This window comes from Oncorhynchus masou, chromosome 5 (assembly GCF_036934945.1).
Source record: "Oncorhynchus masou masou isolate Uvic2021 chromosome 5, UVic_Omas_1.1, whole genome shotgun sequence".
Lineage (NCBI taxonomy): Eukaryota > Metazoa > Chordata > Actinopteri > Salmoniformes > Salmonidae > Oncorhynchus > Oncorhynchus masou.
The window spans coordinates 14,266,170-14,292,104 of NC_088216.1; the positions used below are offsets into that span (position 1 = coordinate 14,266,170).

The 25,935-nt window shown below is 42.7% G+C and overlaps 2 protein-coding genes across 6 annotated transcripts; one reads left to right on the top strand and one right to left on the bottom strand.

The window, feature by feature from the left end:
- Window positions 1-65: 65 nt before the first annotated feature.
- LOC135528300 (zinc finger protein 79-like) lies at window positions 66-19,809 on the bottom strand. Its single transcript, XM_064957287.1, has 7 exons — window positions 19,427-19,809; window positions 19,006-19,129; window positions 17,291-18,727; window positions 16,253-16,317; window positions 15,812-16,100; window positions 5,408-5,860; window positions 66-100 (listed from the first exon to the last, which is right to left on the bottom strand). Exons 1-7 carry the CDS (start codon window positions 19,433-19,435, stop codon window positions 66-68), a joined length of 2,412 nt encoding a protein of 803 aa, XP_064813359.1. The 5' UTR covers window positions 19,436-19,809.
- Window positions 19,810-19,849: 40 nt separating this feature from the next.
- Window positions 19,850-25,429, top strand: LOC135533809 (zinc finger protein 420-like). 5 transcript variants are annotated; one of them, XM_064961042.1, is made up of 3 exons: window positions 19,850-20,134; window positions 20,456-22,050; window positions 23,062-25,429. In XM_064961042.1, exons 2-3 carry the CDS (start codon window positions 20,773-20,775, stop codon window positions 24,955-24,957), a joined length of 3,174 nt encoding a protein of 1,057 aa, XP_064817114.1. In that variant the 5' UTR covers window positions 19,850-20,134; window positions 20,456-20,772; the 3' UTR covers window positions 24,958-25,429. The 5 variants fall into 5 exon arrangements, with proteins under 5 accessions (XP_064817114.1, XP_064817117.1, XP_064817120.1 ...); XM_064961045.1 differs by having other exon boundaries at window positions 20,480-22,050; XM_064961048.1 differs by having other exon boundaries at window positions 20,504-22,050.
- Window positions 25,430-25,935: the final 506 nt, after the last annotated feature.

Here is a 25,935-nt window from a genome sequence, read left to right on the forward strand (position 1 = left end):
CTATTGGCTTAGCTGTGTGGTTGTCATGGTATTGGTCTGGGACACCTATTGTAGGAAGCCTCTCATCATGTCAGGCCAAAACTGGGATTCCTGACTTCTCCTGTATGTGGGAAGATAGTTCAATGCAGGTGTTAAGTCTAAACAGATAATGACTAGGAAAACCTCCCTACTCAAGGACTCCCTAATAATCCCTATAAAATACTATCACCCTAAGATAATCACTGGGGTCAACAATAAGTATCACCCCTCAGATAATCACTGGGGTCAGGGCAATACCATTATCACCCTATCAGATAATCCAGGACAATACCAGTATCACCCTCTCAGATAATCACTGGGGTCAGGGCAATACCAGTATCACCCTACTCAGATAATCACTGGGGTCAGGACAATACCAGTATCACCCTACTCAGATAATCACTGGGGTCAGGACAATACCAGTATCACCCTACTCAGATAATCACTGGGGTCAGGACAATACCAGTATCACCCTACTCAGATACCTGATAATAACAGGGGCTCAGGAGCAATACCAGTATCACCCTACTCAGATAATGACTGGGGTCAGGACCACTACCCACCGCACCGTACTCAGATAATCACTGGGGTCAGGACAATACCAGTATCACCCTTCTCAGATAATCACTGGGTCAGGACAATACCAGTATCACCCTATGATAATGACCGGATCAGGACAATACCAGTATCACCCTACTCAGATAATTGCCAGGACTACCAGTATCACTGGTCAGGGTACCAGTATCTCCCTCCAGATAATCACTGTCAGGACAATACCAGATCACCCTACTCAGATAATCACTGGGGTCAGGTACCAGTAACTCTCAGATAATGGGGGTCAGGAAATACCAGTATCACCCTACTCAGATAATCACTGGGGTCAGGACAATACCAGTATCACCCTACTCAGATAATCACTGGGTCAGGACAATACCAGTATCACCCTACTCAGATAATGACTGGGGTCAGGACAATACCAGTATCACCCTACTCAGATAATCACTGGGGTCAGGACAATGTATCACCCTACTCAGATAATCACTGGGGTCAGGACAATACCAGTATCACCCTACTCAGATAATCACTGGGGTCAGGACAATACCAGTATCACCCTTCTCAGATAATCACTGGGGTCAGGACAATACCAGTATCACCCTACTCAGATAATCACTGGGGTCAGTGGTACCAGTATCTTCCCACTGTGATAATCACTGGGGTCAGGACAATACCAGTATCACCCTACTCAGATAATGCTGGGGTCAGGACAATACCAGTTCACCCTACTCAGATAATGGACTGGGGTCAGGACAATACCAGTATCACCCTTCAGATAATCACTGGGGTCAGGACAATCACCAGTATCACCCTCTCAGATAATCACTGGGGTCAGGACAATACCAGTATCAGGACCTACTCAGATAATCACTGGGGTCAGGGCAATACCAGTATCACCCTACTCAGATAATGACTGGGGTCTCAATACCAGTATCACCCTACTCAGATAATCACTGGGGTCAGGACAATACCAGTATCACCCTACTCAGATAATGACTGGGGTCAGGACAATACCAGTATCACCCTACTCAGATAATGACTGGGGTCAGGACAATACCAGTATCACCCTACTCAGATAATCACTGGGGTCAGGACAATACCAGTCATGGATAATCACTGGTCAGGACAATACCAGTTCACCTTAATCACTGTGTGGACAATGTATCACCCTACTCAGATAATCACTGGGACAATACCAGTATCACCCTACTCAGATAATCACTGGGGTCAGGTACCAGTATCACCCTACTCAGATAATGGTCAGGACAATACCAGTATCACCCTACTCAGATAATCACTGGGGTCAGGACAATACCAGTATCACCCTTACTCAGATAATCACTGGGGTCAGGACATCACCCTACTCAGATAATCACTGGGGTCAGGACAATACCAGTATCACCCTACTCAGATAATCCTGGGGTCAGGACTTACTATCACCCTACTCAGATAATGTGGGGTCAGGACAATACCAGTATCACCCTACTCAGATAATGACTGGGGTCAGGACAATACCAGTATCACCCTACTCAGATAATCACTGGGGTCAGGACAATACCAGTATCACCCTACTCAGATAATGACTGGGGTCAGGACAATACCAGTATCACCCTACTCAGATAATCACTGGGGTCAGGACAATACCAGTATCACCCTACTCAGATAATCACTGGGGTCAGGACAATACCAGTATCACCCTACTCAGATAATCACTGGGGTCAGGACAATACCAGTATCACCCTACTCAGATAATCACTGGGGTCAGGACAATACCAGTATCACCCTACTCAGATAATCACTGGGGTCAGGACAATACCAGTATCACCCTACTCAGATAATCACTGGGGTCAGGACAATACCAGTATCACCCTACTCAGATAATGACTGGGGTCAGGACAATACCAGTATCACCCTACTCAGATAATCACTGGGGTCAGGACAATACCAGTATCACCCTACTCAGATAATCACTGGGGTCAGGACAATACCAGTATCACCCTACTCAGATAATCACTGGGGTCAGGACAATACCAGTATCACCCTACTCAGATAATCACTGGGGTCAGGACAATACCAGTATCACCCTACTCAGATAATCACTGGGGTCAGGACAATACCAGTATCACCCTACTCAGATAATCACTGGGGTCAGGACAATACCAGTATCACCCTACTCAGATAATCACTGGGGTCAGGACAATACCAGTATCACCCTACTCAGATAATCACTGGGGTCAGGACAATACCAGTATCACCCTACTCAGATAATGACTGGGGTCAGGACAATACCAGTATCACCCTACTCAGATAATGACTGGGGTCAGGACAATACCAGTATCACCCTACTCAGATAATCACTGGGGTCAGGACAATACCAGTATCACCCTACTCAGATAATCACTGGGGTCAGGACAATACCAGTATCACCCTACTCAGATAATGACTGGGGTCAGGACAATACCAGTATCACCCTACTCAGATAATCACTGGGGTCAGGACAATACCAGTATCACCCTACTCAGATAATCACTGGGGTCAGGACAATACCAGTATCACCCTACTCAGATAATCACTGGGGTCAGGACAATACCAGTATCACCCTACTCAGATAATCACTGGGGTCAGGACAATACCAGTATCACCCTACTCAGATAATCACTGGGGTCAGGACAATACCAGTATCACCCTACTCAGATAATCACTGGGGTCAGGACAATACCAGTATCACCCTACTCAGATAATCACTGGGGTCAGGACAATACCAGTATCACCCTACTCAGATAATCACTGGGGTCAGGACAATACCAGTATCACCCTACTCAGATAATCACTGGGGTCAGGACAATACCAGTATCACCCTTCAGATAATCACCTTCAGCCTGACACCAGTCACCCTTCAGATAATCACTGGGGTCAGGACAATACCAGTTCACCCTACTCAGATAATCACTTCAGGACAATACCAGTATCACACCAGATAATCACTGCCTGATCACCTCTTTAGTCACACCTTCTACTCAGATAATCACTGACAGGACAATACCAGTATCACACCAGATAATCTGGGGTCAGGACTACCAGTATCACACCTCTTTAGTCACACCTTCTGTTTGACAACTCTTTAGTCACACCTTCTGTCAGATAATCACACCTTCTGTCAGACAATCTTTAGTCACACCTTCTGCCTGACACCTCTTTAGTCACACCTTCTGCCTTACACCTCTTTCAGTCACACCTTCTGTCCTGACACCAGTCACCCTACTCAGATAATCACTGGGGTCACCTTCCCTGCCTCAGATACCTCTTTTGTCACACCTTCTGCCTGACACCTCTTTAGTCACACCTTCACGCCTGACACACTCTTTAGTCACACCTTCTGCCTGACATAATCTTTAGTCACACCTTCTACACTGACAATCTTTAGTCACACCTTCTGCCTGACACCTCTTTAGTCACACCTGTCAGGAAATGCACTGACAACTCTTTAGTCACACCTTCTGTCACACTCTTTAGTCACACCTTCTGCCTGACACCTCTTTAGTCACACCTTCTGCCTGACACCTCTTTAGTCACACCTTCTGCCTGACACCTCTTTCGTCACACCTTCTGCCTGACACCTCTTTAGTCACACCTTCTGCCTGACATCTCTTTAGTCACACCTTCTGTCTACACTGACAACTCTTTAGTCACACCTTCTGCCTGACACCTCTTTAGTCACACCTTCTGTCTACACTGACACCTCGTTAGTCACACCTTCTGCCTGACACCTCTTTAGTCACACCTTCTGCCCACACTGACACCTCTTTAGTCACACCTTCTGCCTGACACATCTTTAGTCACACCTGTCTACACAGACACCTCTTTAGTCACACCTTCTGCCTGACACCTCTTTAGTCACACCATCTGTCTACACTGACACCTCTTTAGTCACACCTGTCTACACAGACACCTATTTAGTCACACCTTCTGCCTGACACCTCTTTAGTCACACCTTCTCTCCACACTGACACCTCTTTAGTCACACCTTCTGCATGACACCTCTTTAGTCACACCTTCTACCCACACTGACACCTCTTTAGTCACACCTTCTACCTGACACCTCTTTAGTCACACCTTCTGCCTGACACCTCTTTAGTCACACCTTCTGCCTGACACCTCTTTAGTCACACCTTCTGCCTGACACCTCTTTAGTCACACCTTCTGCCTGACACCTCTTTAGTCACACCTTCTGCCTGACACCTCTTTAGTCACACCTTCTGCCTGACACCTCTTCTATTTAGTCACACCTAACTAAACTGAACTAAAAACCATTTATTGATGTGTAATATCTGACATTTTGTTTTTACAACCGTGACATTATTAGGATAAAATATCTAAAGCTTAAAGGGATACTTCAGGATTTTGGCAACGAGGTCTTTTATCTACTTCACCAGGCAGATGAACTTGTGGATCCCATTTTTCTGTCTCTGTGTCCAGTATGAAGGAAGTTAACGGTTGTTGTGTGAGCCAATGCCAACTAACGTTAGCGTTACGCTAGTTAGCAATTATTCTTATTCTTAAATGTTCTACTTAACCTTTATTCTACTTGGCAAGTCAATTGTGTTGCCGCTCGACAGCAACTTCCTTCAAACTGCAAGCAGAAACATAAACATGGTATCCAAGAGTTTGGGGACGTAGATAAAGGGCCTCAATACCAAATCCCAAAGAATCCCTTTAAAGAGAACAAAGATATTTCCAGAGTTGGGTCACTGGGCAGATGTACGACTTCCCACCTTTTAAAGAGGACAAAGATATTTCCAGAGTTGGGTCACTGGTCAGATGTACGACTTCTCACCTTTGTGCACACTCTGGTGTATTTTCAGATTTCCTTTCTGAGCGAATCTCTTCCCGCACACAGAGCACTGGAAAGGTTTCTCTCCTGTGTGTATCCGCTCGTGCATCATCAGTTTATGTGCATCGGATGCTTCGTATCCACACGTTACGCAGCGGTGAACCTTCTTGGTTTTGAACATGGTCGTTCCATCAATATGAATGGTCTGGTGTAAGAGCATGTCGTAGACGCGGGAGAATCCCTCTCCACATTTAAAGCAGCGGTGGGTCATCTTAGCTTTCTTCTGCTTCGGATTCTTTTCCTTCTTCGGTTTCTCTTTTTTCTTCGGTTGCTTTTGTTCTGGACTCTTCTTCCGTTTGGTCGCCCGCGTCTTCTCTTTCTCCTGGTGTTGTCGTTCCACCGCTCCTGGTGTTGAGGTAGTTCCCTCACTACCGTGGCAGGAATTAGGACTCATTCCTGTGGAGAGAAGAGAGTTCAGTGGGTCAGTAGGGGTAGAGTTCCCTCACTACCATGGCAGGAGGTAGGACTCACCAGTATGGGTAGAGTTCCCTCACTACCGTGGCAGGAGGTAGGACTCATCAGTATGGGTAGAGTTCCCTCACTACCGTGGCAGGAGGTAGGACTCATCAGTATGGGTAGAGTTCCCTCACTACCGTGGAAGGAGGTAGGACTCATTACACTACCGTGGCAGGAGGTAGGACTCATCAGTATGGGTAGAGTTCCCTAACTACCGTGGCAGGAGGTAAGACTCATTACACTACCGTGGCAGGAGGTGGGACTCATCAGTATGGGTAGAGTTCCCTCACTACCGTGGCAGGAGGTAGGACTCATTAAACTACCGTGGCAGGAGGTAGGACTCATTACACTACCGTGGCAGGAGGTTGGACTCATCAGTAGGGGTAGAGTTCCCTCACTACCGTGGCAGGAGGTAGGACTCATTACACTACCGTGGCAGGAGGTAGGACTCATTACACTACCGTGGCAGGAGGTAGGACTCATCAGTGTGGGTAGAGTTCCCTCACTACCATGGCAGGAGGTAGGACTCATCAGTATAGATAGAGTTCCCTCACTACCGTGGCAGGAGGTAGGACTCATCAGTAGGGGTAGAGTTCACTCACTACCGTGGCAGGAGGTAGGACTCATTACACTACCGTGGCAGGAGGTAGGACTCATTACACTACCGTGGCAGGAGGTAGGACTCATCAGTGTGGGTAGAGTTCCCTCACTACCGTGGCAGGAGGTAGGACTCATCAGTATAGATAGAGTTCCCTCACTACCGTGGCAGGAGGTAGGACTCATTACACTACCGTGGCAGGAGGTAGGACTCATCAGTACAGGTAGAGTTCCCTCACTACCGTGGCAGGAGTTAGGACTCATTACACTACCGTGGCAGGAGGTAGGACTCATTACACTACCGTGGCAGGAGGTGGGACTCATCAGTATGTGTAGAGTTCCCTCACTACCGTGGCAGGAGGTAGGACTCATTACACTACCGTGGCAGGAGGTGGGACTCACCAGTAGGGGTAGAGTTCCCTCACTACCGTGGCAGGAGGTAGGACTCATTACACTACCGTGGCAGGAGGTAGGACTCACCAGTAGGGGTAGAGTTCCCTCACTACCGTGGCAGGAGGTAGGACTCATTACACTACCGTGGCAGGAGGTAGGACTCACCAGTAGGGGTAGAGTTCCCTCACTACCGTGGCAGGAGGTAGGACTCATCAGTATGGGTAGAGTTCCCTCACTACCGTGGCAGGAGGTAGGGCTCATTACACTACTGTGGCAGGAGGTAGGACTCATTACACTACCGTGGCAGGAGGTAGGACTCATCTGTAGGGGTAGAGTTCCCTCACTACCGTGGCAGGAGGTAGGACTCATTACACTACCGTGGCAGGAGGTAGGACTCATTACACTACCGTGGCAGGAGGTGGGACTCATTACACTACCGTGGCAGGAGGTAGGACTCATCAGTAGGGGTAGAGTTCCCTTACTACCGTGGCAGGAGGTGGGACTCATCAGTAGGGGTAGAGTTCCCTCACTACCGTGGCAGGAGGTAGGACTCACCAGTAGGGGTAGAGTTCCCTCACTACCGTGGCAGGAGGTGGGACTCATCAGTAGGGGTAGAGTTCCCTCACTACCGTGGCAGGAGGTAGGACTCATTACACTACCGTGGCAGGAGGTAGGACTCATCAGTACAGGTAGAGTTCCCTCACTACCGTGGCAGGAGGTAGGACTCATCAGTAGGGGTAGAGTTCCCTCACTACCGTGGCAGGAGGTAGGACTCATTACACTACCGTGGCAGGAGGTAGGACTCACCAGTAGGGGTAGAGTTCCCTCACTACCGTGGCAGGAGGTAGGACTCACCAGTACAGGTAGAGTTCCCTCACTACCGTGGCAGGAGGTAGGACTCATTACACTACCGTGGCAGGAGGTAGGACTCACCAGTAGGGGTAGAGTTCCCTCAATACCGTGGCAGGAGGTAGGACTCATTACACTACCGTGGAAGGAGGTAGGACTCATCAGTGTGGGTAGAGTTCCCTCACTACCGTGGCAGGAGGTAGGACTCATTACACTACCGTGGCAGGAGGTAGGACTCATTACACTACCGTGGCAGGAGGTAGGACTCATCAGTAGGGGTAGAGTTCCCTCACTACCGTGGCAGGAGGTAGGACTCATCAGTGTGGGTAGAGTTCCCTCACTACCGTGGCAGGAGGTGGGACTCACCAGTAGGGGTAGAGTTCCCTCACTACCGTGGCAGGAGGTAGGACTCACCAGTAGGGGTAGAGTTCCCTCACTACCGTGGCAGGAGGTAGGACTCACCAGTAGGGGTAGAGTCCCCTCACTACCGTGGCAGGAGGTAGGACTCATTACACTACCGTGGCAGGAGGTGGGACTCACCAGTAGGGGTAGAGTTCCCTCACTACCGTGGCAGGAGGTAGGACTCACCAGTAGGGGTAGAGTTCCCTCACTACCGTGGCAGGAGGTAGGACTCACCAGTAGGGGTAGAGTTCCCTCACTACCGTGGCAGGAGGTAAGACTCATTACACTACTGTGGCAGGAGGTAGGACTCATTACACTACCGTGGCTGGAGGTAGGACTCATTACACTACCGTGGCAGGAGGTAGGACTCATTACACTACCGTGGCAGGAGGTAGGACTCATTACACTACCGTGGCAGGAGGTGGGACTCATTACACTACCGTGGCAGGAGGTAGGACTCATTACACTACCGTGGCAGGAGGTAGGACTCATTACACTACCGTGGCAGGAGGTAGGACTCATTACACTACCGTGGCAGGAGGTAGGACTCATCAGTAGGGGTAGAGTTCCCTCACTACCGTGGCAGGAGGTAGGACTACCAGTAGGGGTAGAGTCCCCTCACTAGCGTGGCAGGAGGTAGGACTCATCAGTAGGGGTAGAGTTCCCTCACTACCGTGGCAGGAGGTAGGACTCATCGGTACAGGTAGAGTTCCCTCACTACCGTGGCATGTAGCGTACATGCTATTGTGTGAAAACAGTGGCCACGCATTCCCTATAATGGGAATATATATAAGGGGAATAGGGTGCCATTTGGGATGAACACGTTCTTTAACTCGCCTTTCTGGCACCACTTGCAAACAGGATATGTTTATGCATTACTCATCTCATATCTATATACTGTATTCTATACTACTGTAGGTTAGTCTATGCATTACTCATCTCATATCTATATACTGTATTCTATACTATTCTACTGTATTCTATTCTATCCTACTGTATCTTAGTCTATACATTACTCATCTCATATCTATATACTGTATTCTATCCTACTGTATCTTAGTCTATGCATTACTCATCTCATATCTATATACTGTATTCTATCCTACTGTATCTTAGTCTATGCATTACTCATCTCATATCTATATACTGTATTCTATTCTACTGTATTCTATCCTACTGTATCTTAGTCTAACCATTACTCATCTCATATCTATATACTGTATTCTATTCTACTGTATCTTAGTCTATACATTACTCATCTCATATCTATATACTGTATTCTATACTATTCTACTGTATCTTAGTTTATGCATTACTCATCTCATATCTATATACTGTATTCTATTCTACTGTATCTTAGTCTATGCATTACTCATCTCATATCTATATACTGTATTCTATCCTACTGTATCTTAGTCTATGCATTACTCATCTCATATCTATATACTGTATTCTATCCTACTGTATCTTAGTCTATGCATTACTCATCTCATATCTATATACTGTATTCTATCCTACTGTATCTTAGACTATGCATTACTCATCTCATATCTATATACTGTATTCTATACTATTCTACTGTATCTTAGTCTATGCACTACTCATCTCATATCTATATACTGTATTCTATCCTACTGTATCTTAGTCTATACATTACTCATCTCATATCTATATACTGTATTCTATCCTACTGTATCTTAGTCTATGCATTACTCATCTCATATCTATATACTGTATTCTATTCTACTGTAGGTTAGTCTATGCATTACTCATCTCATATCTATATACTGTATTCTATTCTACTGTATCTTAGTCTATGCATTACTCATCTCATATCTATATACTGTATTCTATTCTACTGTAGGTTAGTCTATGCATTACTCATCTCATATCTATATACTGTATTCTATTCTACTGTAGGTTAGTCTATGCATTACTCATCTCATATCTATATACTGTATTCTATTCTACTGTAGGTTAGTCTATGCATTACTCATCTCATATCTATATACTGTATTCTATACTATTCTACTGTATTCTATTCTACTGTATCTTAGTCTATACATTACTCATCTCATATCTATATACTGTATTCTATCCTACTGTATCTTAGTCTATACATTACTCATCTCATATCTATATACTGTATTCTATACTATTCTACTGTATTCTATTCTACTGTATCTTAGTCTATACATTACTCATCTCATATCTATATACTGTATTCTATCCTACTGTATCTTAGTCTGTGCACTACTCATCTCATATGTATATACTGTATCCTATTCTACTGTATTCTATCCTACTGTATCTTAGTCTATGCATTACTCATCTCATATCTATATACTGTATTCTATTCTACTGTATCTTAGTCTATGCATTACTCATCTCATATCTATATACTGTATTCTATTCTACTGTATTCTATCCTACTGTATCTTAGTCTATGCATTACTCATCTCATATGTATATACTGTATTCTATACTATTCTACTGTATCTTAGTCTATGTATTACTCATCTCATATGTATATACTGTATTCTATACTATTCTACTGTATCTTAGTCTATGTATTACTCATCTCATATGTATATACTGTATTCTATTCTACTGTATGTTAGTCTATGTATTACTCATCTCATATCTATATACTGTATTCTATTCTACTGTATTCTATCCTACTGTATCTTAGTCTAACCATTACTCATCTCATATCTATATACTGTATTCTATTCTACTGTATCTTAGTCTATACATTACTCATCTCATATCTATATACTGTATTCTATCCTACTGTATCTTAGACTATGCATTACTCATCTCATATCTATATACTGTATTCTATACTATTCTACTGTATCTTAGTCTATGTATTACTCATCTCATATCTATATACTGTATTCTATACTATTCTACTGTATCTTAGTTTATGCATTACTCATCTCATATCTATATACTGTATTCTATTCTACTGTATCTTAGTCTATGCATTACTCATCTCATATCTATATACTGTATTCTATCCTACTGTATCTTAGACTATGCATTACTCATCTCATATCTATATACTGTATTCTATACTATTCTACTGTATCTTAGTCTATGCACTACTCATCTCATATCTATATACTGTATTCTATCCTACTGTATCTTAGTCTATACATTACTCATCTCATATCTATATACTGTATTCTATTCTACTGTATCTTAGTCTATGCATTACTCATCTCATATCTATATACTGTATTCTATTCTACTGTAGGTTAGTCTATGCATTACTCATCTCATATCTATATACTGTATTCTATTCTACTGTAGGTTAGTCTATGCATTACTCATCTCATATCTATATACTGTATTCTATTCTACTGTAGGTTAGTCTATGCATTACTCATCTCATATCTATATACTGTATTCTATACTATTCTACTGTATTCTATTCTACTGTATCTTAGTCTATACATTACTCATCTCATATCTATATACTGTATTCTATCCTACTGTATCTTAGTCTATGCATTACTCATCTCATATCTATATACTGTATTCTATACTATTCTACTGTATTCTATTCTACTGTATCTTAGTCTATACATTACTCATCTCATATCTATATACTGTATTCTATCCTACTGTATCTTAGTCTATACATTACTCATCTCATATCTATATACTGTATTCTATCCTACTGTATCTTAGTCTATGTATTACTCATCTCATATCAATATACTGTATTCTATACTATTCTACTGTATCTTAGTCTAACCATTACTCATCTCATATCTATATACTGTATTCTATCCTACTGTATCTTAGTCTATGCATTACTCATCTCATATCTATATACTGTATTCTATTCTACTGTATCTTAGTCTATGCATTACTCATCTCATATCTATATACTGTATTCTATTCTACTGTATTCTATCCTACTGTATCTTAGTCTATGCATTACTCATCTCATATGTATATACTGTATTCTATACTATTCTACTGTATCTTAGTCTATGTATTACTCATCTCATATGTATATACTGTATTCTATACTATTCTACTGTATCTTAGTCTATGTATTACTCATCTCATATGTATATACTGTATTCTATTCTACTGTATGTTAGTCTATGTATTACTCATCTCATATCTATATACTGTATTCTATTCTACTGTATCTTAGTCTATGCATTACTCATCTCATATCTATATACTGTATTCTATCCTACTGTATCTTAGACTATGCATTACTCATCTCATATCTATATACTGTATTCTATACTATTCTACTGTATCTTAGTCTATGCACTACTCATCTCATATCTATATACTGTATTCTATCCTACTGTATCTTAGTCTAACCATTACTCATCTCATATCTATATACTGTATTCTATCCTACTGTATCTTAGTCTATGCATTACTCATCTCATATGTATATACTGTATTCTATCCTACTGTATCTTAGTCTATGCATTACTCATCTCATATCTATATACTGTATTCTATCCTACTGTATCTTAGACTATACATTACTCATCTCATATCTATATACTGTATTCTATCCTACTGTATCTTAGACTATGCATTACTCATCTCATATCTATATACTGTATTCTATACTATTCTACTGTATCTTAGTCTATGTATTACTCATCTCATATCTATATACTGTATTCTATACTATTCTACTGTATCTTAGTTTATGCATTACTCATCTCATATCTATATACTGTATTCTATTCTACTGTATCTTAGTCTATGCATTACTCATCTCATATCTATATACTGTATTCTATCCTACTGTATCTTAGACTATGCATTACTCATCTCATATCTATATACTGTATTCTATACTATTCTACTGTATCTTAGTCTATGCACTACTCATCTCATATCTATATACTGTATTCTATCCTACTGTATCTTAGTCTATACATTACTCATCTCATATCTATATACTGTATTCTATTCTACTGTATCTTAGTCTATGCATTACTCATCTCATATCAATATACTGTATTCTATTCTACTGTAGGTTAGTCTATGCATTACTCATCTCATATCTATATACTGTATTCTATTCTACTGTAGGTTAGTCTATGCATTACTCATCTCATATCTATATACTGTATTCTATTCTACTGTAGGTTAGTCTATGCATTACTCATCTCATATCTATATACTGTATTCTATACTATTCTACTGTATTCTATTCTACTGTATCTTAGTCTATACATTACTCATCTCATATCTATATACTGTATTCTATCCTACTGTATCTTAGTCTATACATTACTCATCTCATATCTATATACTGTATTCTATACTATTCTACTGTATTCTATTCTACTGTATCTTAGTCTAACCATTACTCATCTCATATCTATATACTGTATTCTATCCTACTGTATCTTAGTCTATGCATTACTCATCTCATATCTATATACTGTATTCTATTCTACTGTATTCTATCCTACTGTATCTTAGTCTATGCATTACTCATCTCATATGTATATACTGTATTCTATACTATTCTACTGTATCTTAGTCTATGTATTACTCATCTCATATGTATATACTGTATTCTATACTATTCTACTGTATCTTAGTCTATGTATTACTCATCTCATATGTATATACTGTATTCTATTCTACTGTATGTTAGTCTATGTATTACTCATCTCATATGTATATACTGTATTCTATACTATTCTACTGTATCTTAGTCTATGCGTTACTCATCTCATATGTATCTACTGTATTCTATTCTACTGTATCTTAGTCTGTGCATTACTCATCTCATATGTATCTACTGTATTCTATTCTACTGTATGTTAGTCTATGCCGCTCTGACATTGCTCGTCCAAATATATATATATAATCTTAATTCCATTCCTTTAGATTGTGTGTATTGTTAGATATGACTTGTTAGATATTACTGCACAGTTGGAGCTAGAAACACAAGCATTTCACTACACCTGCAATAACATCTGCTAACCATGTGTATGTGACCAATAACATCTACTAACAACGTGTATGTGACCAATAACATCTGCTAACCATGTGTATGTGACCAATCACATCTGATAACCACGTGTATGTGACCAATCACATCTGATAACCATGTGTATGTGACCAATCACATCTGATAACCACGTGTATGTGACCAATCACATCTGATAACAACGTGTATGTGACCAATAGCATCTGCTAACCACGTGTATGTGACCAATCACATCTGATAACCACGTGTATGTGACCAATAACATCTGCTAACCACGTGTATGTGACCAATAACATCTGCTAACCACGTGTATGTGACCAATAACATCTGCTAACCACGTGTATGTGACCAATAACATCTGCTAACCACGTGTATGTGACCAATCGCATCTGCTAACCACGTGTATGTGACCAATAACATCTGATAACCACGTGTATGTGACCAATAACATCTGCTAACCACGTGTATGTGACCAATCGCATCTGCTAACCACGTGTATGTGACCAATAACATCTGCTAACCACGTGTATGTGACCAATAACATCTGCTAACCACGTGTATGTGACCAATAACATCTGATAACCACGTGTATGTGACCAATCACATCTGATAACCACGTGTATGTGACCAATAACATCTGCTAACCACGTGTATGTGACCAATAACATCTGCTAACCACGTGTATGTGACCAATAACATCTGATAACCACGTGTATGTGACCAATAACATCTGCTAACCACGTGTATGTGACCAATCGCATCTGCTAACCACGTGTATGTGACCAATAACATCTGCTAACCACGTGTATGTGACCAATAGCATCTGCTAACCACGTGTATGTGACCAATAACATCTGATAACCACGTGTATGTGACCAATAACATCTGCTAACCACGTGTATGTGACCAATCGCATCTGCTAACCACGTGTATGTGACCAATAACATCTGCTAACCATGTGTATGTGACCAATCACATCTGATAACCACGTGTATGTGACCAATCACATCTGATAACCACGTGTATGTGACCAATCGCATCTGCTAACCATGTGTATGTGACCAATCACATCTGATAACCACGTGTATGTGACCAATCACATCTGATAACCATGTGTATGTGACCAATAACATCTGCTAACCATGTGTATGTGACCAATAATATCTGCTAACCACGTGCATGTGACCAATAACATCTGCTAACCACGTGTATGTGACCAATAATATCTGCTAACCACGTGTATGTGACCAATAGCATCTGATAACAACGTGTATGTGACCAATAGCATCTGCTAACAACGTGTATGTGACCAATAGCATCTGCTAACCACGTGTATGTGACCAATCACATCTGATAACCATGTGTATGTGACCAATAACATCTGATAACCACGTGTATGTGACCAATAGCATCTGCTAACCACATGTATGTGACCAATCACATCTGATAACCATGTGTATGTGACCAATCACATCTGCTAACAACGTGTATGTGACCAATAACATCTACTAACAACGTGTATGTGACCAATCACATCTGATAACCACGTGTATGTGACCAATCACATCTGCTAACCATGTGTATGTGACCAATCACATCTGATAACCACGTGTATGTGACCAATCACATGTGATTTGACTTTGATTTACCAAGATGAGGAGTATCCCAGGAAGCTTGTTCTACTACAGAATTCAACAGATCCCCAACTTCCTCTTCCTCCCCTTCCTCCTCCTCTTCTTCATCTTCACCCTCTTCTTCATCTTCCACCTCCCACTCTTCTTCTTCCTCATCCTCCTCTTCTTCCTCCTCCTCTTCTTCTTCTTCCCCGTCCTCCTCTTCTTCAATATGAATGTTCATCCCAGGTGTTTGAGTGACGTCCTCCTCATGTCTTTGGTCAGGGCCCAGAGACTCTGTCGACCCCGATTGAGCCCCAGGATCCTAGAATAAAGACGGGACTGTTTCTCGTAAAGTTACCATGGAAACCATGTTGGAACAAAAATGGGTTCAATAGAACAGTGAAATCTATAATGATAATGTTTATAATGGTAACAACATCTCCTATTAAAATGTTTATTATTAATGTCTCCCACCTTGTTGATGTTTGATGTAGGGGGACGTCCTCCTTCACTACCAGAGTCATGGACAGGACTCTCACCTGTAGAGAGAGGTTGGTATTATGGGTTATAATGAGACTACCAGGACTCCTGTAGAGAGAGGTTGGTATTATGGGTTATAATGAGACTACCAGGACTCCTGTAGAGAGAGGTTGGTATTATGGGTTATAATGAGACTACCAGGACTCCTGTAGAGAGAGGTTGGTATTATGGGTTATAATGAGACTACCAGGACTCCTGTAGAGAGAGGTTGGTATTATGGGTTATAATGAGACTACCAGGACTCCTGTAGAGAGAGGTTGGTATTATGGGTTATAATGAGACTACCAGGACTCCTGTAGAGAGAGGTTGGTATTATGGGTTATAATGAGACTACCAGGTCTCCTGTAGAGAGAGGTTGGTATTATAGGTTATAATGAGACTACCAGGACTCCTCTAGAGAGAGGTTGGTATTATGGGTTATAATGAGACTACCAGGACTCCTGTAGAGAGAGGTTGGTATTATGGGTTATAATGAGACTACCAGGACTCCTGTAGAGAGAGGTTGGTATTATGGGTTATAATGAGACTACCAGGACTCCTGTAGAGAGAGGTTGGTATTATGGGTTATAATGAGACTACCAGGACTCCTGTAGAGATAGGTTGGTATTATGGGTTAGCCCAGGGGTCTCTGTTAGACTCAGAGTTCTGCCTCCACTTACTATGTTGAACAGAACCCCAGTCAACTAAAGAACAGTGTTCTGCCTCCACTTACTATGTTGAACAGAACCCCAGTCAACTAAAGAACAGTGTTCTGCCTCCACTTACTATGTTGAACAGAACCCCAGTCAACTAAAGAACAGTGTTCTGCCTCCACTTACTATGTTGAACAGAACCCCAGTCAACTAAAGAACACTACCTCCACTTACTATGTTGAACAGAACCCCAGTCAACTAAAGAACAGTGTTCTACCTCCACTTACTATGTTGAACAGAACCCCAGTCAACTAAAGAACAGTGTTCTGCCTCCACTTACTATGTTGAACAGAACCCCAGTCAACTTCTTCTCCATCAGAATTAATCAGACCTCCAACTTCCTCTGCATTATCTGTCGTCCCTTCTCCATCCTCCTCCACCTCTTCCTTCTCCTCTTCAACTTTAGCCTTCAGCCCCAGTGTTTGACAGAGGTCCTGTAGGTTATCAGATACCATCTGCTGCCCCTGTGATGTGTTCTCCTCCTCACAGTGGATGGGTTTCTCTGCTTCTGTTGTGTGTGACCTCTGGTGCAAGTTCAAACTTCCTTTTGTAGCAAAATTCTTCCCACAGTCGGGGCAGGGGTATGGCTTCTTTCCCGTGTGGATTCTCGTGTGGATCTGTAGAGACGATGAATTTTTAAAATGTTTCCCACATTCTGAGCAGCAGTGAGACGACGTCTTAGTTTTGTGATTCTCCTGGTGTTGTTCCGGTTCCGCTGTTGATGCAGAGAGACTCTCCTCTACTTTTTTGCCGTGCGATTGCTGGTGTATTTCTTTCAAACTTAGCGAGTCCGGTTTCTCTCCTGTGTGTTGCAGCTGGTGTCTTTTCAAGGATGTACAGAAGGTGAACCTCTTGTCACACTCGGAGCAGGCGTACGGCTTCTCTCCAGTGTGCAGTTTCTGGTGTTGTTTAAGATATGCTTTCTGAGTGAAGCCCTTCCTACAGACGGAACAGGAGAAAGGTTTCTCACCAGTGTGGGAGAGCTGGTGGGCAGTCAGGTTGGCTTTCTGGGTGAAGCACTTGCCACAGACAGAGCAGGAGAAAGGTTTCTCACCAGTGTGCACTAGCATGTGTTGGTTCAAATTTCCCTTTTGGTTGAAGCTCTTCTCACACACGGAACATTTGTAAGACTTCTCCCCGGTGTGTTTCAGCTCATGTGATTTCAAGGTGTGTAGGTAAGTATAACTCTTCCCACACACAGAGCAGGAGTGAGGCTTTTCTCCCGTGTGTGTCAGCAGGTGTCTGCGTAGTTTGTAAGCGCTAGAGAACTCTCTTCCACACTCCAGGCAGCAGTTCTTTGCCTGTTCAGGTTCTCCCGATATAGAGGGGCTGCCCTCCCCATTAGAACAGTGGAACCGCTGGTGTGTCTTCAGATGTTCCTCCCGAGTGAAACTCTTCCCACAGTCAGAACAGAAGCAGGGCCTCTCTCCTGTGTGAGTCAGAAGGTGTCGTTGTAGTTTAGATGGACATGGGAACTCCTTCCCACAGTCCAGGCAGCTGTAGCTCTTCCTGGGTTTGGGACTGGTCTTCTTCTCTCCTGTGTGTGTTGTGTTACGATGTTTTCTTAGATAATGCTGGGTAGGGAACTCCTCTCCACACTCTCTGCAGCTGTGTGTGTTCTTGGCTGTGTGATTGTCCTCCTGTTGTTCAGGTTCCCCTGAGGTAGAACTTGTCCCCTCACTGTCAGAGTGACGGCTGGAACTCCCTCCTGTCTCCCCTGTGGGGATATAGGAAGAGTCTGGTCAGGATTGCTTGAGTGGAAACCAAAGGGGTGTATTCATTAGTGTACACTGAAGCAGACAAAAATAAGTGTTTCTTTTAGTCTTTTTCCCTGTTTCGGCCATTAGGCTCCTGGTGAGTACATCCCAGCTTGTGTAAGTGTTGCAACTGTTTTGTTAACGCTGTACCTAAACAACACAGTCAGATTGTTTAAACATTCAGTCTGCCTCATCCTCCACCTACTGAAGTTAACGGAAATCTCTCAACCCGACTTACCTCTCAATCTTAGAAAGTCACTGAAGTCGTCAAGGCTCCTCGGAACCATCTCTGGACCGCTGGTTCTCTGGTCACCATGGACACAGTCAGGAACCAGTAGGTTTGGCTGGGGTTCATCAAAATCCTGATTTAAAAAAGTATAGTCAGAGATAGGCCTAGAAGATAACGTCATTGGTTTTGATCTTAATAACGAACTGACTTGATAAAATAGTCCTTACTACTTGACAAATGTATATCAACTTCTACAAATGACAAGCTAACCTTGAACAAGACATTGACAATGGAGTTTACTAAAGCAGATCTATGTATTTACATAACTAGCAAACCAGCTATATCTATACCTGCTGTATATATGGCTTTGGGCTTAAGCAAAACATGTTTTAGTTTCAGGGCAACTAGCTAGCTTAAGCTCACTTCTCACCTCATACATTGTGTGAGCCGAAGCAACAACAACAACAAAAAATAGACGAGAAAATGTGGTTCTCTGGCTGTAGCAAGCAATCAGTTCAAATGTTGCTTTGCTCAGAGAAATCACAGCTGTTTTGCAAAAATAGATAGCAGGCTAAGTTAGCATAGCATACTGAGCTAGCTAACGGTACTTAGCTAGCTAATAATGTTAGCTTAACTTGTCGTTTGTAACTTCACGTCTGTCTGGTTTAATATTTCCATATCTACGTTATCACGGGATGGAAATAATCTACGCCAATTATAGTGAAGATATATTTGTAAATAACTATAGTTACAATGCTTTTGAGTAAGGTTTATCTAAGTAGGCTAGCTAATGTTGACAGACCGCCTAGAACTACTTCCGGGGCAGCAGCTAACCCGGAAGTTGATGCCGTCACTGGACGCCATTCCACATAGTTTGGATATGGCCATTCTTTGATTGCATTAACGGTGAGGGGAGAACGGGGAAATGTTTAAATAAATCAGGTCATTAAAACATTAGGTATTGGCTTTGTCCAAACGGTGTAGTTAGCTAGTCGTTACGGTTGCATAACTGTTAGCTAGGTAACGTTTCATCATCAGACAGATACATTTTTAGCTTGGTACTGTTGGCTAGCTAATAGCTCCTGCGAACTAATTTGAAGCTCTGCTCAAACAGAGTCGATGTAGGAGTAAAACGACGGTAAATAAAGGCAGAGTGACTGTACATATAATCAATGAGTTACTGTTGTACCTAATGTTCTTGTTACACTAGTTAACGTTAGTTAGCTTCAAAATACAAGCCCTCATCGTGGGAACCTTGACATTTCATGTATATCTTACAAAAAATATTTTTATTGTCATTAATATTTGTTTTATTATATTGTTCTATTAAGTAAAAATGAAATAGTGACAGTAAATTAAAAGGCAACGTTTCACGGACTTGACAAAAATAGAATGCCACTATACATAATGCACGCATAATGCATGTTTTTGTTTTACACCATATGTCCTATTTACACAGGTGACCTTACAAGGGATTCCACAGGTGACCTCACAAGGGATTCCACAGATGACCTCACAAGGGATTCCACAGGTGACCTCACAAGGGATTCCACTGTTCTGGTGACAGGAAGAAGATCGGACCCTGAAATAACTTGTCTTTGACAGAGACTCATAATGCAGCACTTCCCGAAGCTCCCAGTGTGGCAGGAGATATAGGAGACCTGTGAATACACAGGAGAGAGACACACCTCACAGTAGTGACAGCTCCATTCAATAGCAAGTTGTTATTTTTATTTTTACACGAAAAAAAAAACATTCTAACTCTGCTGAGACAAAATGAGTTCTGAGAAGGAAGCGTTGATGGATGAAATCGAAAAGAGTTTATGGAATCTAACTGAGGACAATTTACGCTACATGTGTGAACGTTGTGGATTAGATGGCTCTGAAATTAAAGGGATGAATCATCGCTTATTAAGGCGTAAAGTCATGGAGGAAATGTGGGACAATACGGATTCAATGAAATCAGAGGAGCAGGGAATGTCTTGGTTAGTCCAACTGAAAGAGGACATCAGGAGGACACAGGAGGAGAGTAGCAGTGCACTTATGAGTCCCAGCCAATCAGAGGATGTAGACCGCAATAAAGAACACAACAAGGGGGACAGGGATTGGTTGCCGAGCAACGGACTGACAGCGGAGCCCTTGCATCCCAGTCAATGTGATGATGATGCTGTCGACTGCGATGAAGAATGGAATGAAGAGGGAGGAGCTGGGTTGCTTAGCAACACACCAGACCAGAGTAAATTAAAGAGGCACATCAGATCGCACACTGTTAAACAACACACAGTGAAACCTCACCACTGCTCGGATTGTGGGAAGCAATTCATTGTAAAATCAAGCCTTAAACATCACCGGCTAGTTTTTCACACAGATCACCCTCATCGCTGTGGTCAATGTAAGAAGAGCTTCATAACTGCATCAAGATTGGAATCGCACATAAAAACACGACACCCGCCAAGTGATCCTCTGAAGAATCCACACGTGTGCTCTAAATGCGGTAGGGCATTCCCTGTGGCTGCCAGTCTTAAGAGACACCTGAGAACTCATACTGGGGAGAAACCGTACGTCTGCCCCCAGTGTGGAAAGGACTACAGTGACTGTGGAAACTTGAGGAAACACATGAGAAGAACTCACCCAGTAGAAGAGACGGTTGTGGAGAGTTTCGCCACTCAGAGGAGCATCCCTACAGGGAATGTGGAGGAAATGCAGGACAATACGGATTCAATTAAATCGGAGGAGCAGGGAACATCTTGGTCACTCCAACTGAAAGAGGACCTCAAAGGGATACAGGAGAATGGTAGCGTTGTACCCATGAGTCCCGGCCAATCCGATGACGATGGTGCTGATGACGACGATGACGACGATGATGCTGTAGACTGCAACGTCAAGGACAGGGATTGGTTGCCGAGCAACGGACTGAAGGCGGAGCCCATGAGTCCCAGCCAATCCGATGACGCTGTAGACTGGGACGAGGAGGACAGGGATTGGATGGCTAGCGATGGGCTGGAGGTGGAGTTGTCTCCAGAGAGGCACACACCAGAGCAGAGAGTGAGAGAGGTGAGTACTTAAATTCTCGTTAAACATTAGCTTTTAGAAATCAGCATTCCAATCAGCAGACCATAAAGTGTTTTAAACCATTTCCCCTGCTTTTTATATTGAAAGTTAAGTGTTCAATAGAGTGATCAATAGAGTGATCAATAGACATATAACTACAGTTTTAATTCACATGCATTTCATCAGATGACAACTGAAACTATTTGGCTAGCAGTCACACAAGTAAATGAGCTTACAATAAAAAAACAAGGTATATTTTACCAAAACGATGCACGGCCAACATATTTATAATGTTTATCATAGAAAGAATGGAGCCAGATACATTTCCTGATGTTTTGCTTTGAAGTTCATCTTTTAAGCATTGTAACTGAACTGATGCACACGGCAGTCAGAGTGGTGGAATGTAATTGGTCAAGACGAGAGCGAAGATATTTCATCCGAATGCAGAAGTGCAACTTGAAGCACAAAAAAAATGTGTCCGTTTTTAAATTCATGATTTGGAGTGAAACCTACTTGAAGTTTTACAAAAAAACGCAACAAGATATTTTTTTCTGCGTTTTTATCTTTAATTTTATGCGTAGAAGAACGGCGTTAATGCGACCTCTGCTTGAAGTGTGTTTCCCTTTCCTTGAGTCCTCTCATCGTTGATTCCTGGACCTCCTTCTGTGAATGCATTGGAGAAGGTTCTAGGTTATTTCCCTTCATCCTCCAATGTATTGTAAGAAGGATGCCGAGTAATCGACAGATGAGAGGAATCAAGGAAAGGCTTTTAATTTTCTCTGCAAAAAAAATGACTCGGCTGGGAAGTGTTTCCCGCCCTGATTCATTCCATCTCTATTTTTTTTATGATTTTCTAGGACAAACCTCCCCCGCCCCCCTTTACCCTCCCAGAGTCCCCGGTAGCGGTCCCCGGTCCAATGCTCTTAACCACTAGGCTACATTTTGAGACTTCACAATCCCTTGACAAGTACGAGAGTGTTTCTCACCCTGATTCTCTATTTTAATGATTTGCAGGACAAGCCTCCACCACCCTCCTCCCCTCTCCCAGAGTCTCCAGGTCATGCCTCTCCCAGTAGTGTATTACTGCTGGGTCTGAAGAGGGTGTCTGTGTGGCTGGTCGACTGCAGGGAGACACCGGGGCAGAGTAGCCATATAATACACAAGACAACACAGACGGGAGAGAAACCCCACAGCTGGTCTAATGCTGAACAACACAAAACCCTCTCAGGAGACAGGCCTGGCTCCCATATCTGTGATCACTGTGGGAAGAATTTTGGCACTGCTTCCAATCTGAAAACACATTTACCGTGTCTGTCTGGAGAGAAACCACACGTCTGCTCTGAATGTGGAAAGAGGTTCACCCAGGCCGGCAGTCTTCAGAGACACCAGAGAACTCATACGGGGGAGAAACCGTACGTCTGTCCTCGTTGTGGGAGGGCTTGTACTGATTCTGGAAACTTAAAGAGACACATCAGAAAAACTCACCCAGGAGAGGAAGTCATTGTGAAGAGACTTGCCTATCAGAAGAGCGTCCGTAATGCTAAAGAATACAAACAAGCCCACTCCGGAGATGGCTCTCATATCTGTGATCACTGTGGTAAGAATTTTACCACAGCAAGAAGTCTAAAACTACACATACAGTCCCTGCAGAGAAGGAGAGAGAACTTGACTGCAGAGAAACCACACGTCTGCTCTGAATGTGGAAAGGGCTTCAGTCAGGCTGGAAGTCTGAAGAGACACCTGAGAACTCATACTGGGGAGAAACCGTACGTCTGCCATCATTGTGGGAAGGCTTGCAGTGATTCTGGAAACTTACAGAAACACATCAAAAGTCACATGGGTAAACAACACACAGTGAAACCTTACCTCTGCTCTGAATGTGGGAAGCAATTCATTGGAAAACAAAGCCTTGAACATCACCGGGAGGTTTTTCACACAGACCACCCTCACCGCTGTGGTCAATGTAAGAAGAGCTTCATAACTGCAGCAAGATTGGAATCGCACATAAAAACAAGGCACCCGCCTAGTGATCCTCTGAAGAATCCACACGTGTGCTTGGAATGCGGAAGGGGATTCCCTGTGACCGCCAGTCTTAAAAGACACCTGAGAATCCATACTGGGGAGAAACCGTACTCCTGCCCTCAGTGTGGAAACAGTTACAATGATCGTGGAAATTTAAAGAAACACATCAGAACTCACACAGAAGAGAAACCCTACCACTGCTCGGTGTGTGGGATGAAGTTCCGTCATACAAAAACGTTACAACGGCATCACCAGGAGAACCACAACGGGGAGACACTGGGTCCCATCCACAGGCACCAAGACCCTCTTCCATGCCCCCACTGCGGGGAGGAGTTCTCATCCAAGGCTCTTCTGAAGGATCATCTACGGACCCACTCTAGCCGGGTTCACTGCTCCCGATGCGACAAGACCTTCTCCACTAAAAGTAACTTACTGGTTCATCAGCGGATACACACTGGAGAGAGGCCTTACCTTTGCCCTCAGTGTGGAAAGAGTTTTTCTCTGGCAGGGAGTTTAAAACTTCATCTCCGGATACATGCGGGTGAGAAACCATACTGCTGTACTTACTGTGACAAGAGATTCACAAGTAAGAGTCACTGCAATCTTCATCTGCGAATCCACACTGGAGAGAAACCGTACCAATGCCCTGACTGCGGGAGGTGTTTCGCTGACGGGAATGTCCTGAAAAACCACCGCCGGACCCACACAGGAGAGAAACCGTTCCAATGCCGCTTGTGTGATAAAGCCTTCGCTCAGTTGAGCAGTCTGAAGAAACATCAGGAGACACACAGGCTAACACAGCCTGTCTCTGTCCCAAGACTCCCTAATCCCTACCTACCACCCAATCAGCATGTCCCTTATCCCTACCCATCACAGATTCAATGGTAACCTGGTTTACACCTTACCAAGTTGTCCGGTGTTCTGTTACCCGGTAACCTGTCTGTTACCCGGTAACCTGTCTGTTACCCGGTAACCTATCTGTTACCTGTCCCAGATAGGAAGGATGCATTTCTAGCATATTGGGACAGGAACCTAGACTTTTGCTTAAACCTGTCCAATCCCTTGTAGATAACTAGATGGAAATGAATTGAAGGATCCATTTATTTTCTTTTAATGTGTTATGATTTTATTGAGGCAGGTTTGCAGTCATTGAGGATTGATATGCTGTATATAGAGCTTGGAATAGATTGTTGTTGTTTTTTGTCCATCTGTCTCAAAATATTTATTTTGCTCAAAGTTCATATTTTATCTCCAGAGTTTTTGTATTCACAGTTGATATTTGGATATGTTGTTCATTTTGAAACCGTGTTTAAAATTCATGGCCGAACCTCAACTGGTGGAAATAAAATGGTGACAATGATTTGTTGTTGGGTAATTATTTTTCTAATTCTTTGAGGAAGAAGTTTTATGCATAAATAAGGGTCCTAGGCAGGGGTCAAAGTTAGCCGGTGTGCTCTGGTACCGCGACCCGGAAAATAAATAGTGGGGGAACACCGTACCGGTAAAATGTGAACCTATCACAATCATTTCTAAGAAATGCCAAGAAAACTAGAGAAAATTACACCATTATTTAACAATACCGCATGTCAACTGCATGAAAATGAGTGATTTGACTTGAAAACTGGCAGTAAAACCCTCAAAATTGCATTGTAATCCCGCGAGAACACTAAAATGTTGCCAAGGCAACAGTGGATGCATCAATTCAGGCTACAGGCGTCCAATTGACCACAACTGAGAAACTATTCATATTCTTCAAATTGTGCGCTGTTTGGATGCTGGAATTATTTAGTGAAAATCTAATTTTATTTATCACTTGTACCGAATACAACTTGGCAGTGAAATGCTTAATTACGAACCTTTCCCAAC

What these genes read in the sequence shown, in the direction of transcription:
- LOC135533809 (XM_064961042.1), top strand. Translation starts at nt 20,773, where the DNA reads ATGAGTTCTGAGAAGGAAGCGTTGATGGATGAAATCGAAAAGAGTTTA. An exon ending in CAGAGCAGAGAGTGAGAGAG is followed by an intron (nt 22,051 to 23,061) that starts GTGAGTACTTAA and finishes AATGATTTGCAG; the next exon opens with GACAAGCCTCCACCACCCTC.
- LOC135528300 (XM_064957287.1), bottom strand. An exon ending in TGACTTTCTAAGATTGAGAG is followed by an intron (nt 18,728 to 19,005) that starts GTAAGTCGGGTT and finishes ATATCCCCACAG; the next exon opens with GGGAGACAGGAGGGAGTTCC. An exon ending in CTACATCAAACATCAACAAG is followed by an intron (nt 16,101 to 16,252) that starts GTGGGAGACATT and finishes TCTTTATTCTAG; the next exon opens with GATCCTGGGGCTCAATCGGG.